At 32.8% G+C, this 13746-nt stretch overlaps 3 protein-coding genes across 3 annotated transcripts in view; all 3 read right to left on the reverse strand.

Annotated features, from left to right (window-relative positions):
- Positions 30-13746, reverse strand: part of LOC104749572 (probable tyrosine-protein phosphatase At1g05000) — a 15215-nt gene continuing 1498 nt past the window's right edge. Inside the window, exons 2-7 of the mRNA XM_010471224.2 lie at positions 3102-3454; positions 2894-2993; positions 2621-2716; positions 800-857; positions 664-707; positions 30-565 (exon numbers count right to left, since the gene is read on the reverse strand). Of these exons, the coding sequence (XP_010469526.1) occupies positions 380-565; positions 664-707; positions 800-857; positions 2621-2716; positions 2894-2993; positions 3102-3391 (774 nt within the window). The 5' untranslated portion in view covers positions 3392-3454 and the 3' untranslated portion in view covers positions 30-379. The remainder of the gene's footprint in view (positions 566-663; positions 708-799; positions 858-2620; positions 2717-2893; positions 2994-3101; positions 3455-13746) is intronic.
- On the reverse strand, positions 3730-7335 carry LOC104749570 (probable tyrosine-protein phosphatase At1g05000). The gene is made up of 6 exons (XM_010471223.2): positions 6802-7335; positions 6594-6693; positions 6321-6416; positions 4500-4557; positions 4364-4407; positions 3730-4265 (listed from the first exon to the last, which is right to left on the reverse strand). Exons 1-6 carry the CDS (start codon positions 7089-7091, stop codon positions 4080-4082), a joined length of 774 nt encoding a protein of 257 aa, XP_010469525.1. The 5' UTR covers positions 7092-7335; the 3' UTR covers positions 3730-4079.
- On the reverse strand, positions 10086-11310 carry LOC104749569 (probable tyrosine-protein phosphatase At1g05000). The gene is made up of 3 exons (XM_010471222.2): positions 10772-11310; positions 10564-10663; positions 10086-10386 (listed from the first exon to the last, which is right to left on the reverse strand). Exons 1-3 carry the CDS (start codon positions 11059-11061, stop codon positions 10279-10281), a joined length of 498 nt encoding a protein of 165 aa, XP_010469524.1. The 5' UTR covers positions 11062-11310; the 3' UTR covers positions 10086-10278.

Raw genomic sequence — 13746 nt, forward strand, 5'->3', positions numbered from 1 at the left:
GGTTTTGGACTTTCTTCCGAATATATATATAGTGAACATTTCTGTTTATATAAATATATAAATGTCTATATAATTATTTATCTAGCTAAATGATTACACTGACTCGAGAACATATAGATATATCGATTACATTATTAGCTTACAAAGAATCACAAGAAAAGGAATCTATTCTTCTTCTTCTTCTTCCAATTATTATTGTTATTTTTTATATCTATATATAATTCAGGAGAAAAAGAAAAGAAAACAAAAACCAGAAGAATATATATGATGATTCCTCTGGTTAACTTATAATCTCTCCTCTCCTTTTGTTATTCAATCAACTATGTAGAGAAAAACAAGGGACTGACCGATTGATCAAATAATCTTCACGTTTTTCATTTTACCTACTGGTGCAAGAGAATGACATTGGAATGTGCTTCAAGTTTGAAACGTCGAACAACTCCATGAACCTTTGATCCGATACTCTAGCTTTAGCCGCTGCAAATCGCTGATACTCGTCAAATATCGATGTCAAGCACCATTTCTGGAGTTTCCTCATGCATCCAACAAGACACCCGGTTCTATGCTGCAATGATCATAGCCATGTCTTGTGTCAAACAAAGAAATGAAACTCATCGACTAAGACGATTTTACCCTTTTTAATATTCACAAATTTTTACGTACCTTGCCTCGTTTGCAATGAATCAAAAGTGGATGGTTCTTCTCATCTACGGATTATAAAAGAAGAAGAAGACAAGATTAGAAGATTTATACACATAAGCTAGACATAAGTTTCTTCTAGGGCTTCTATGATTTATACCAAGAAGGACTTTAAGTGCTTCACGGATTTTATGATCTAGGATATCTACAAATGGCTCCTGCAAAAATGAGGATCACACTGTTAGTTCCTTGGCAAGTCATTAGTAACTCACAAACCAGTAAAAAAAAGAATCCAAATTATGATGTGACATACTGACATGTTCAATGTGTCGACTATATTCATTCTTAGAGACCGAAATTGATAAAAAGAACTATACAGTAAAAGAGCTGTGGAGTATATTTTATCATCCTATTATTGAAAGTTAGGCACAGCAAAAAAATATACACAATATCAAAGAGGGCCATGAAAAGCACCCAATAATGAAAAGGAAAATGACTTCCTATGAAGACTAGAGAGTTGTCACACCCAACATATAGAATCTCAGCCAATAAGCAGATCTTAAACTAGAGAGACACAACAAACAAAATATGAGTGTGGAATATTCATTACACTTCTCGTCAAATCATTCTAAGAAGAAGATAAAAGCCACTTTACCATGTTTAGTCTAAAGAGAAAAAAAGTTGAAAAAACTATCATATATTCATATATATGAACATAATTGACAACACAAGGGTGAATTTGCGGGAAAGAGAACGATCAATACCACAACAGCAAATCAGCACAATTATATTACTTTCAGTCTTCTCTTTCCGAGTATAATAAAGCAATATAGATAAAATAAAACTAGCCGCCCCATCACAAGTTGTACAAACTCTCTTGTTCAACTAAAGTAACATGTTCTTTTTCAAAGAAAAGATAAACTATGTGGCATGCATGTTTGGTTGGCTTCTCTTATGGCTGCATTTGAAATATCAAAAGTTATGGATTATACATTTGGCGTTAAAGGTAACTAGTTCACCGCTCTACGCTCAAGTTTGGTTATTACCTCCCTTAGCTTATATATACCAACAATTTCCTTAAACGAAAAGTCATTCCATCCAAACATGAGCCACTAAAACATACTAAAGCAATAACATATGTATGTAGTTAGGTATTAACAACAGTAACTAGTAACTGCCATATAAATTAACAATCTATCACTTTCACACTTATTTCCAGCTTGATGTAGGTACTATACCTACCAGTTGATATGTGGATACTTTTACCATTAACACATTGACGACAAGTCACTATCCACAAAGTTTAATTTCACCACCAAAACCCAAAAAAAGCTGAGGTACATTTTCTACTTCAACTACAACTTGTACAACCACAAAGAAACACTTTTTACTTTTCCTATTTAATTTAAGATTACATAAGATACCATTCATGCATTAAAGTGCACACACAACTAATATGAACCAAGAAAACAGTATCAATAGAAACACAAAGGAAAGTAAAACTTTCGAGTAGTGGATCTCTGACAATATACTTGTTGTATATGCAAGGCAGCTAAGTATTTATTTCTTTGACGCAGCCCATTATATTATCTAAATTTTTATATACAGAACCAAGTGGTATTAGTTGATGAAGGGCAAGCAAACAAACAGTGGGGCCATGGAGTCAATGGTAACGGACAGAGCCAAGAAAAGCATCCTTCAATAAAGCATTAAAGAATGGTGTACGCTTTTTCTTGGGCGGTCTCATATATAAAAATATGGATTAGAATAACCTCTTGAATGGTTAAGTCCAAGACAAAAAGAAAATCCCATACATGAAATGCCATTCTTCTTGTCTAAATCATAACACACCTAAGCAAATTACTACTCCTAAGGAAACATGAAACTTAGAGAGACATGCATGCTTAAAGAACAATTAGGCAACATTATACTAAGCAATTCAATGCGTGACTAGAAGTCGAAATAGTATTCAGAATAATACCGAAGTTTTCGAATTTCCATTTGTATAGGAACCCTCTTTGTGATGCTTAGAACCCCAAATATGCAACCAAACCTCGTTCTCTAATCCGGGCAGACACTGCAAATTCAAGATATCCAAATAGATAAGAAACTTCCAATTTTGAGACTCCCCTTTATGAATTCATGTTTTGAAGCCTCAAAGTTAAGAGAATTACAGAACAAGACAGTGATGAAGCAATTAGAAATGGACATTTATGAACAGAGAGAGTGCATATGAAATAAAAAAGACACACACCTTGGACTTGGAGCCGTCAATGCCAAACTGGAAAAGACTAATTCCATTGGATTTGAGGAACTGCATGTTGTTCTCCGGATACGGCTCTGGACACAAAGATCTTCGCACATTTCCCACATAACACAAACAAACACACAATAACCTAAAATCAACAATTACAACGTTTTCAATATAAGAGTCAATTTGATCAAAGTTCTTGGGAGCTTACATGATTGAGCGAAGGCCAAGACTCTTGATGAAGGGGAAGTTCGCTGTGTCCGGGAAACCAGACCGGAAGATACCGTTATCGACCATCGCAAAGTTCAACGGTGGAATCAGGTCGCCGGAAACCTCACGCAATGGTGCAGTAGCAGTAGCACCAGCAGCTGGCGGCGGAGATAAGTTGCTCCGGTCAATCATAGCTACCTCGATCTTGTGGAAACCCTCACCTCTGTCTTCCTCCTCCTCTTCCATAGTCATAAACTTGGTCTTGTTCATCGTCTTCTCAATCAGTTTCATCCTCGAGCGAAGAAATAATCTAAACTAGCTAGTTCGATTGGGAGGTTTCTTGGAGTGTTGAATCTGAAGACNTTCCTCCCAAAGAAAACTTATACACTAATGTTTGTCTTTATATATATTTTTCTTTCATCAGCAACACTTAGGTTTTTCGGATAGATGACAGTATGACACAAATAATGTATTCGTTTAACTTTTGAATGAAGTGTGTTTTTGACCCAAAAGGAAACGATAATATCACTTTCAAAAACAAAGATTCGGTAGTTTGCAACAGAGAAAGAAGAAAGATGAGCACATGATTACAAATGGCATGGTTTTGGACTTTCTTCCGAATATATATATAGTGAACATTTCTGTTTATATAAATATATAAATGTCTATATAATTATTTATCTAGCTAAATGATTACACTGACTCGAGAACATATAGATATATCGATTACATTATTAGCTTACAAAGAATCACAAGAAAAGGAATCTATTCTTCTTCTTCTTCTTCCAATTATTATTGTTATTTTTTATATCTATATATAATTCAGGAGAAAAAGAAAAGAAAACAAAAACCAGAAGAATATATATGATGATTCCTCTGGTTAACTTATAATCTCTCCTCTCCTTTTGTTATTCAATCAACTATGTAGAGAAAAACAAGGGACTGACCGATTGATCAAATAATCTTCACGTTTTTCATTTTACCTACTGGTGCAAGAGAATGACATTGGAATGTGCTTCAAGTTTGAAACGTCGAACAACTCCATGAACCTTTGATCCGATACTCTAGCTTTAGCCGCTGCAAATCGCTGATACTCGTCAAATATCGATGTCAAGCACCATTTCTGGAGTTTCCTCATGCATCCAACAAGACACCCGGTTCTATGCTGCAATGATCATAGCCATGTCTTGTGTCAAACAAAGAAATGAAACTCATCGACTAAGACGATTTTACCCTTTTTAATATTCACAAATTTTTACGTACCTTGCCTCGTTTGCAATGAATCAAAAGTGGATGGTTCTTCTCATCTACGGATTATAAAAGAAGAAGAAGACAAGATTAGAAGATTTATACACATAAGCTAGACATAAGTTTCTTCTAGGGCTTCTATGATTTATACCAAGAAGGACTTTAAGTGCTTCACGGATTTTATGATCTAGGATATCTACAAATGGCTCCTGCAAAAATGAGGATCACACTGTTAGTTCCTTGGCAAGTCATTAGTAACTCACAAACCAGTAAAAAAAAGAATCCAAATTATGATGTGACATACTGACATGTTCAATGTGTCGACTATATTCATTCTTAGAGACCGAAATTGATAAAAAGAACTATACAGTAAAAGAGCTGTGGAGTATATTTTATCATCCTATTATTGAAAGTTAGGCACAGCAAAAAAATATACACAATATCAAAGAGGGCCATGAAAAGCACCCAATAATGAAAAGGAAAATGACTTCCTATGAAGACTAGAGAGTTGTCACACCCAACATATAGAATCTCAGCCAATAAGCAGATCTTAAACTAGAGAGACACAACAAACAAAATATGAGTGTGGAATATTCATTACACTTCTCGTCAAATCATTCTAAGAAGAAGATAAAAGCCACTTTACCATGTTTAGTCTAAAGAGAAAAAAAGTTGAAAAAACTATCATATATTCATATATATGAACATAATTGACAACACAAGGGTGAATTTGCGGGAAAGAGAACGATCAATACCACAACAGCAAATCAGCACAATTATATTACTTTCAGTCTTCTCTTTCCGAGTATAATAAAGCAATATAGATAAAATAAAACTAGCCGCCCCATCACAAGTTGTACAAACTCTCTTGTTCAACTAAAGTAACATGTTCTTTTTCAAAGAAAAGATAAACTATGTGGCATGCATGTTTGGTTGGCTTCTCTTATGGCTGCATTTGAAATATCAAAAGTTATGGATTATACATTTGGCGTTAAAGGTAACTAGTTCACCGCTCTACGCTCAAGTTTGGTTATTACCTCCCTTAGCTTATATATACCAACAATTTCCTTAAACGAAAAGTCATTCCATCCAAACATGAGCCACTAAAACATACTAAAGCAATAACATATGTATGTAGTTAGGTATTAACAACAGTAACTAGTAACTGCCATATAAATTAACAATCTATCACTTTCACACTTATTTCCAGCTTGATGTAGGTACTATACCTACCAGTTGATATGTGGATACTTTTACCATTAACACATTGACGACAAGTCACTATCCACAAAGTTTAATTTCACCACCAAAACCCAAAAAAAGCTGAGGTACATTTTCTACTTCAACTACAACTTGTACAACCACAAAGAAACACTTTTTACTTTTCCTATTTAATTTAAGATTACATAAGATACCATTCATGCATTAAAGTGCACACACAACTAATATGAACCAAGAAAACAGTATCAATAGAAACACAAAGGAAAGTAAAACTTTCGAGTAGTGGATCTCTGACAATATACTTGTTGTATATGCAAGGCAGCTAAGTATTTATTTCTTTGACGCAGCCCATTATATTATCTAAATTTTTATATACAGAACCAAGTGGTATTAGTTGATGAAGGGCAAGCAAACAAACAGTGGGGCCATGGAGTCAATGGTAACGGACAGAGCCAAGAAAAGCATCCTTCAATAAAGCATTAAAGAATGGTGTACGCTTTTTCTTGGGCGGTCTCATATATAAAAATATGGATTAGAATAACCTCTTGAATGGTTAAGTCCAAGACAAAAAGAAAATCCCATACATGAAATGCCATTCTTCTTGTCTAAATCATAACACACCTAAGCAAATTACTACTCCTAAGGAAACATGAAACTTAGAGAGACATGCATGCTTAAAGAACAATTAGGCAACATTATACTAAGCAATTCAATGCGTGACTAGAAGTCGAAATAGTATTCAGAATAATACCGAAGTTTTCGAATTTCCATTTGTATAGGAACCCTCTTTGTGATGCTTAGAACCCCAAATATGCAACCAAACCTCGTTCTCTAATCCGGGCAGACACTGCAAATTCAAGATATCCAAATAGATAAGAAACTTCCAATTTTGAGACTCCCCTTTATGAATTCATGTTTTGAAGCCTCAAAGTTAAGAGAATTACAGAACAAGACAGTGATGAAGCAATTAGAAATGGACATTTATGAACAGAGAGAGTGCATATGAAATAAAAAAGACACACACCTTGGACTTGGAGCCGTCAATGCCAAACTGGAAAAGACTAATTCCATTGGATTTGAGGAACTGCATGTTGTTCTCCGGATACGGCTCTGGACACAAAGATCTTCGCACATTTCCCACATAACACAAACAAACACACAATAACCTAAAATCAACAATTACAACGTTTTCAATATAAGAGTCAATTTGATCAAAGTTCTTGGGAGCTTACATGATTGAGCGAAGGCCAAGACTCTTGATGAAGGGGAAGTTCGCTGTGTCCGGGAAACCAGACCGGAAGATACCGTTATCGACCATCGCAAAGTTCAACGGTGGAATCAGGTCGCCGGAAACCTCACGCAATGGTGCAGTAGCAGTAGCACCAGCAGCTGGCGGCGGAGATAAGTTGCTCCGGTCAATCATAGCTACCTCGATCTTGTGGAAACCCTCACCTCTGTCTTCCTCCTCCTCTTCCATAGTCATAAACTTGGTCTTGTTCATCGTCTTCTCAATCAGTTTCATCCTCGAGCGAAGAAATAATCTAAACTAGCTAGTTCGATTGGGAGGTTTCTTGGAGTGTTGAATCTGAAGACCTTATCCTGTTTTAGTTTCTTGTAAGGTTATGGAGAAGTAATGGAGATGGTCGTTATGAATCGACGACCTTGCTTTATATAGACACGCCATTGTAGAGAGAGAAACTTTTATGTTGTCGCTGTTGGACTTTTAGAGAAATGGATAGAGAAAAAAAAAATAAAGAGAAAGAAAAGAACATTTGGAGGAGATGAACGAGACTTGCGTTTTCAATCAATTATTTTTTCTAAAATATTTAATGCACCAATTAAATTCTTATTTTTTTGGAATAAGATAGTGAAAGTGAAAATACGACTTTATTAAGTTGAAGGAAAGCCATAGTGGTGGATCGACGTATGAGGATACGTATAAAAATACAAAAATAGAAATAAGCTAATTCGAAAAACCACAAATCTTTTTCAACCCAAAAAAATATTCACAAATAACAAACTAGTATAAGTTTTTTTTTCTTCTTCTTTCATTGCAATCTACTTTGGATATTACACCATATCGGGTTATATGAGTATGATTCGAGTAGATTAAAACATTTAATTATCGTGGTTTGTAATTAAATTAAATGTATGTTAGATTGTAAGAAATAAATAAAAATACACCAAATAAGAATTAATGTTTTTTTCATAGTTGTATCCCATCAGTCAAACATTTTTTTAGATATTCTGTGTCAATAACATGCAATATACATATTTGTTACCAAAACTGTAATACAATAACGAAACTATAATACAAAATACTACGCAAAAATATTTTGTTTACAATGATAAATTTTGTAAGATTTAAATAGGTGCTTTAAATTATTAATGTGGTTGTTATACATTTTCATGTTAAATATATAGGAAAGTATACCACTTTCTCAAAATATATTTCCATTTTCAAAATTATATTGTAGATTATGATGATATTATGTTTATAACTTTTTGAGTAGATGATATTAAGTCTGCGCATGCGTATCTAGATAAGTTCTATTAGAACATCTCTATCGAAGATTAATTTATAAAAAGAAAATGAACCGGCTATAATGCCATGTGTTAAGTAACGTTTTTTCATAGAATCTCAATTGAGAACCGTTTTTCAATCTCTGTTACTTTATTATTATTATTTATATTAGTGAAAAGTGAAATCTCTTGTAAGAGATTATGGACGAAGATAAGTCTGGAAGCATTTCCAACACATTTTTTCTATTTTTTTTCTTCGAAATTGAGTAATTTTATTTTGGAAAATGAGTTTTTTTCCAACCTTATTCTATTTTGGAATTCAAAATGAAGATCTCCAAATTTTAGTGCAAAATATAAATGGAGATTTCCAAATTTAGAGAAAAAATGAATAATTTATTTTGAAAATAAAAATAGAGATGGATTGAAGTAAATTTGACTCCAAACTCCATTTTGAAGATGAATAGGAACATGAGTTGGAGATAGTTTTATAAGACNCAACAAACAAAATATGAGTGTGGAATATTCATTACACTTCTCGTCAAATCATTCTAAGAAGAAGATAAAAGCCACTTTACCATGTTTAGTCTAAAGAGAAAAAAAGTTGAAAAAACTATCATATATTCATATATATGAACATAATTGACAACACAAGGGTGAATTTGCGGGAAAGAGAACGATCAATACCACAACAGCAAATCAGCACAATTATATTACTTTCAGTCTTCTCTTTCCGAGTATAATAAAGCAATATAGATAAAATAAAACTAGCCGCCCCATCACAAGTTGTACAAACTCTCTTGTTCAACTAAAGTAACATGTTCTTTTTCAAAGAAAAGATAAACTATGTGGCATGCATGTTTGGTTGGCTTCTCTTATGGCTGCNTAAGATCGACTTGGACTAATCAGAGCCGTTGTGTTTCAAAAACTGTTTTAGTAAATCTCTACTTTTCTTTTAGAAAAAAAAAGAATTAAATGAGTTGAAACAATTACATTCATGCTACTGATATAACAGAAACAAATTTTACATGTCAATTTTACAAGTAAAGATACATGTATATAATTACTCCCTTTACACATAAAAGTTCCACCAGCCTTTTTATCCAATTGCATATAAGATTGCAATTCAATTATGTTAGTTTCAACTTTTGAATCGATTGCTTCTACTAGTNTTATGGCTGCATTTGAAATATCAAAAGTTATGGATTATACATTTGGCGTTAAAGGTAACTAGTTCACCGCTCTACGCTCAAGTTTGGTTATTACCTCCCTTAGCTTATATATACCAACAATTTCCTTAAACGAAAAGTCATTCCATCCAAACATGAGCCACTAAAACATACTAAAGCAATAACATATGTATGTAGTTAGGTATTAACAACAGTAACTAGTAACTGCCATATAAATTAACAATCTATCACTTTCACACTTATTTCCAGCTTGATGTAGGTACTATACCTACCAGTTGATATGTGGATACTTTTACCATTAACACATTGACGACAAGTCACTATCCACAAAGTTTAATTTCACCACCAAAACCCAAAAAAAGCTGAGGTACATTTTCTACTTCAACTACAACTTGTACAACCACAAAGAAACACTTTTTACTTTTCCTATTTAATTTAAGATTACATAAGATACCATTCATGCATTAAAGTGCACACACAACTAATATGAACCAAGAAAACAGTATCAATAGAAACACAAAGGAAAGTAAAACTTTCGAGTAGTGGATCTCTGACAATATACTTGTTGTATATGCAAGGCAGCTAAGTATTTATTTCTTTGACGCAGCCCATTATATTATCTAAATTTTTATATACAGAACCAAGTGGTATTAGTTGATGAAGGGCAAGCAAACAAACAGTGGGGCCATGGAGTCAATGGTAACGGACAGAGCCAAGAAAAGCATCCTTCAATAAAGCATTAAAGAATGGTGTACGCTTTTTCTTGGGCGGTCTCATATATAAAAATATGGATTAGAATAACCTCTTGAATGGTTAAGTCCAAGACAAAAAGAAAATCCCATACATGAAATGCCATTCTTCTTGTCTAAATCATAACACACCTAAGCAAATTACTACTCCTAAGGAAACATGAAACTTAGAGAGACATGCATGCTTAAAGAACAATTAGGCAACATTATACTAAGCAATTCAATGCGTGACTAGAAGTCGAAATAGTATTCAGAATAATACCGAAGTTTTCGAATTTCCATTTGTATAGGAACCCTCTTTGTGATGCTTAGAACCCCAAATATGCAACCAAACCTCGTTCTCTAATCCGGGCAGACACTGCAAATTCAAGATATCCAAATAGATAAGAAACTTCCAATTTTGAGACTCCCCTTTATGAATTCATGTTTTGAAGCCTCAAAGTTAAGAGAATTACAGAACAAGACAGTGATGAAGCAATTAGAAATGGACATTTATGAACAGAGAGAGTGCATATGAAATAAAAAAGACACACACCTTGGACTTGGAGCCGTCAATGCCAAACTGGAAAAGACTAATTCCATTGGATTTGAGGAACTGCATGTTGTTCTCCGGATACGGCTCTGGACACAAAGATCTTCGCACATTTCCCACATAACACAAACAAACACACAATAACCTAAAATCAACAATTACAACGTTTTCAATATAAGAGTCAATTTGATCAAAGTTCTTGGGAGCTTACATGATTGAGCGAAGGCCAAGACTCTTGATGAAGGGGAAGTTCGCTGTGTCCGGGAAACCAGACCGGAAGATACCGTTATCGACCATCGCAAAGTTCAACGGTGGAATCAGGTCGCCGGAAACCTCACGCAATGGTGCAGTAGCAGTAGCACCAGCAGCTGGCGGCGGAGATAAGTTGCTCCGGTCAATCATAGCTACCTCGATCTTGTGGAAACCCTCACCTCTGTCTTCCTCCTCCTCTTCCATAGTCATAAACTTGGTCTTGTTCATCGTCTTCTCAATCAGTTTCATCCTCGAGCGAAGAAATAATCTAAACTAGCTAGTTCGATTGGGAGGTTTCTTGGAGTGTTGAATCTGAAGACCTTATCCTGTTTTAGTTTCTTGTAAGGTTATGGAGAAGTAATGGAGATGGTCGTTATGAATCGACGACCTTGCTTTATATAGACACGCCATTGTAGAGAGAGAAACTTTTATGTTGTCGCTGTTGGACTTTTAGAGAAATGGATAGAGAAAAAAAAAATAAAGAGAAAGAAAAGAACATTTGGAGGAGATGAACGAGACTTGCGTTTTCAATCAATTATTTTTTCTAAAATATTTAATGCACCAATTAAATTCTTATTTTTTTGGAATAAGATAGTGAAAGTGAAAATACGACTTTATTAAGTTGAAGGAAAGCCATAGTGGTGGATCGACGTATGAGGATACGTATAAAAATACAAAAATAGAAATAAGCTAATTCGAAAAACCACAAATCTTTTTCAACCCAAAAAAATATTCACAAATAACAAACTAGTATAAGTTTTTTTTTCTTCTTCTTTCATTGCAATCTACTTTGGATATTACACCATATCGGGTTATATGAGTATGATTCGAGTAGATTAAAACATTTAATTATCGTGGTTTGTAATTAAATTAAATGTATGTTAGATTGTAAGAAATAAATAAAAATACACCAAATAAGAATTAATGTTTTTTTCATAGTTGTATCCCATCAGTCAAACATTTTTTTAGATATTCTGTGTCAATAACATGCAATATACATATTTGTTACCAAAACTGTAATACAATAACGAAACTATAATACAAAATACTACGCAAAAATATTTTGTTTACAATGATAAATTTTGTAAGATTTAAATAGGTGCTTTAAATTATTAATGTGGTTGTTATACATTTTCATGTTAAATATATAGGAAAGTATACCACTTTCTCAAAATATATTTCCATTTTCAAAATTATATTGTAGATTATGATGATATTATGTTTATAACTTTTTGAGTAGATGATATTAAGTCTGCGCATGCGTATCTAGATAAGTTCTATTAGAACATCTCTATCGAAGATTAATTTATAAAAAGAAAATGAACCGGCTATAATGCCATGTGTTAAGTAACGTTTTTTCATAGAATCTCAATTGAGAACCGTTTTTCAATCTCTGTTACTTTATTATTATTATTTATATTAGTGAAAAGTGAAATCTCTTGTAAGAGATTATGGACGAAGATAAGTCTGGAAGCATTTCCAACACATTTTTTCTATTTTTTTTCTTCGAAATTGAGTAATTTTATTTTGGAAAATGAGTTTTTTTCCAACCTTATTCTATTTTGGAATTCAAAATGAAGATCTCCAAATTTTAGTGCAAAATATAAATGGAGATTTCCAAATTTAGAGAAAAAATGAATAATTTATTTTGAAAATAAAAATAGAGATGGATTGAAGTAAATTTGACTCCAAACTCCATTTTGAAGATGAATAGGAACATGAGTTGGAGATAGTTTTATAAGACCAAATCATATTTGTATTTTCAAATTATTTTTTAAAAAGTGTAATCAGGATCATTCTAATCCCAATCGAGTTAAAACCTTAAGATCGACTTGGACTAATCAGAGCCGTTGTGTTTCAAAAACTGTTTTAGTAAATCTCTACTTTTCTTTTAGAAAAAAAAAGAATTAAATGAGTTGAAACAATTACATTCATGCTACTGATATAACAGAAACAAATTTTACATGTCAATTTTACAAGTAAAGATACATGTATATAATTAGTCCCTTTACACATAAAAGTTCCACCAGCCTTTTTATCCAATTGCATATAAGATTGCAATTCAATTATGTTAGTTTCAACTTTTGAATCGATTGCTTCTACTAGTTGTGAGCTTTTCTTACCAGCGCTCTTTACAAACGTTCAAACTTCACATAACTTATTTATATTGCAAACGCTCTTTGCTTTTCTTAAGTTATGCACAGATGTTAGAGGTGTCACTACTGAAAACTTTAAATAAATGTTAGTATGATTTTATATTTTTATAATTAGTGTGAACTGTGAACAACCAACATGTAGTTATTTTTGCTTTCTGTTCACTAATTATTTTTGTTTATTATGTTATAAATGGTAGAAGATAACCTAACTTTGTGTAATCTAGTAGTTTGTATCAGTGTTATTATATTGTCATAATTAACAATTTATATTTGGTAATCAGAGAAATTATAAGCAATGTGTATATTGTATAAAGCTGTGTATATTGTATAAAGCAGCAAGACATATATATATATATATATATATTTAATTATACAAAAAGTGTATAATATTATAATATTGTATTTTGAATCTCCTAAACTCCGAATCAATAAAAATACGCTGCAAAATGTTCAAAGTTTATTGAATAGGTTTTAGTTTTGGGTCTGTATATATCCGTTAAGACAGCTTCTAATTAATCTATTTGAGTCACTTTGTTAACCACGTTACGTTAATGTCTCTACAATCTTCACAATAATAATACTAAATGGAAATAAAGCCAAACATCCATATATAATAACTACAATCTTCTATTTTAGTTCAAATAACGAAAATAAATATTCTTTTGTTCTTTACCATTTGAAATTCTATCTCCAATTCAACAATTGTAATTCAACAAATAACTACAATTCAACAATTGTATTTTAACATTTTTGTAGAGTAAATGAAGTTAATTTTTGT

The sequence above is a fragment of the Camelina sativa genome, chromosome 16, assembly GCF_000633955.1.
Source record: "Camelina sativa cultivar DH55 chromosome 16, Cs, whole genome shotgun sequence".
Lineage (NCBI taxonomy): Eukaryota > Viridiplantae > Streptophyta > Magnoliopsida > Brassicales > Brassicaceae > Camelina > Camelina sativa.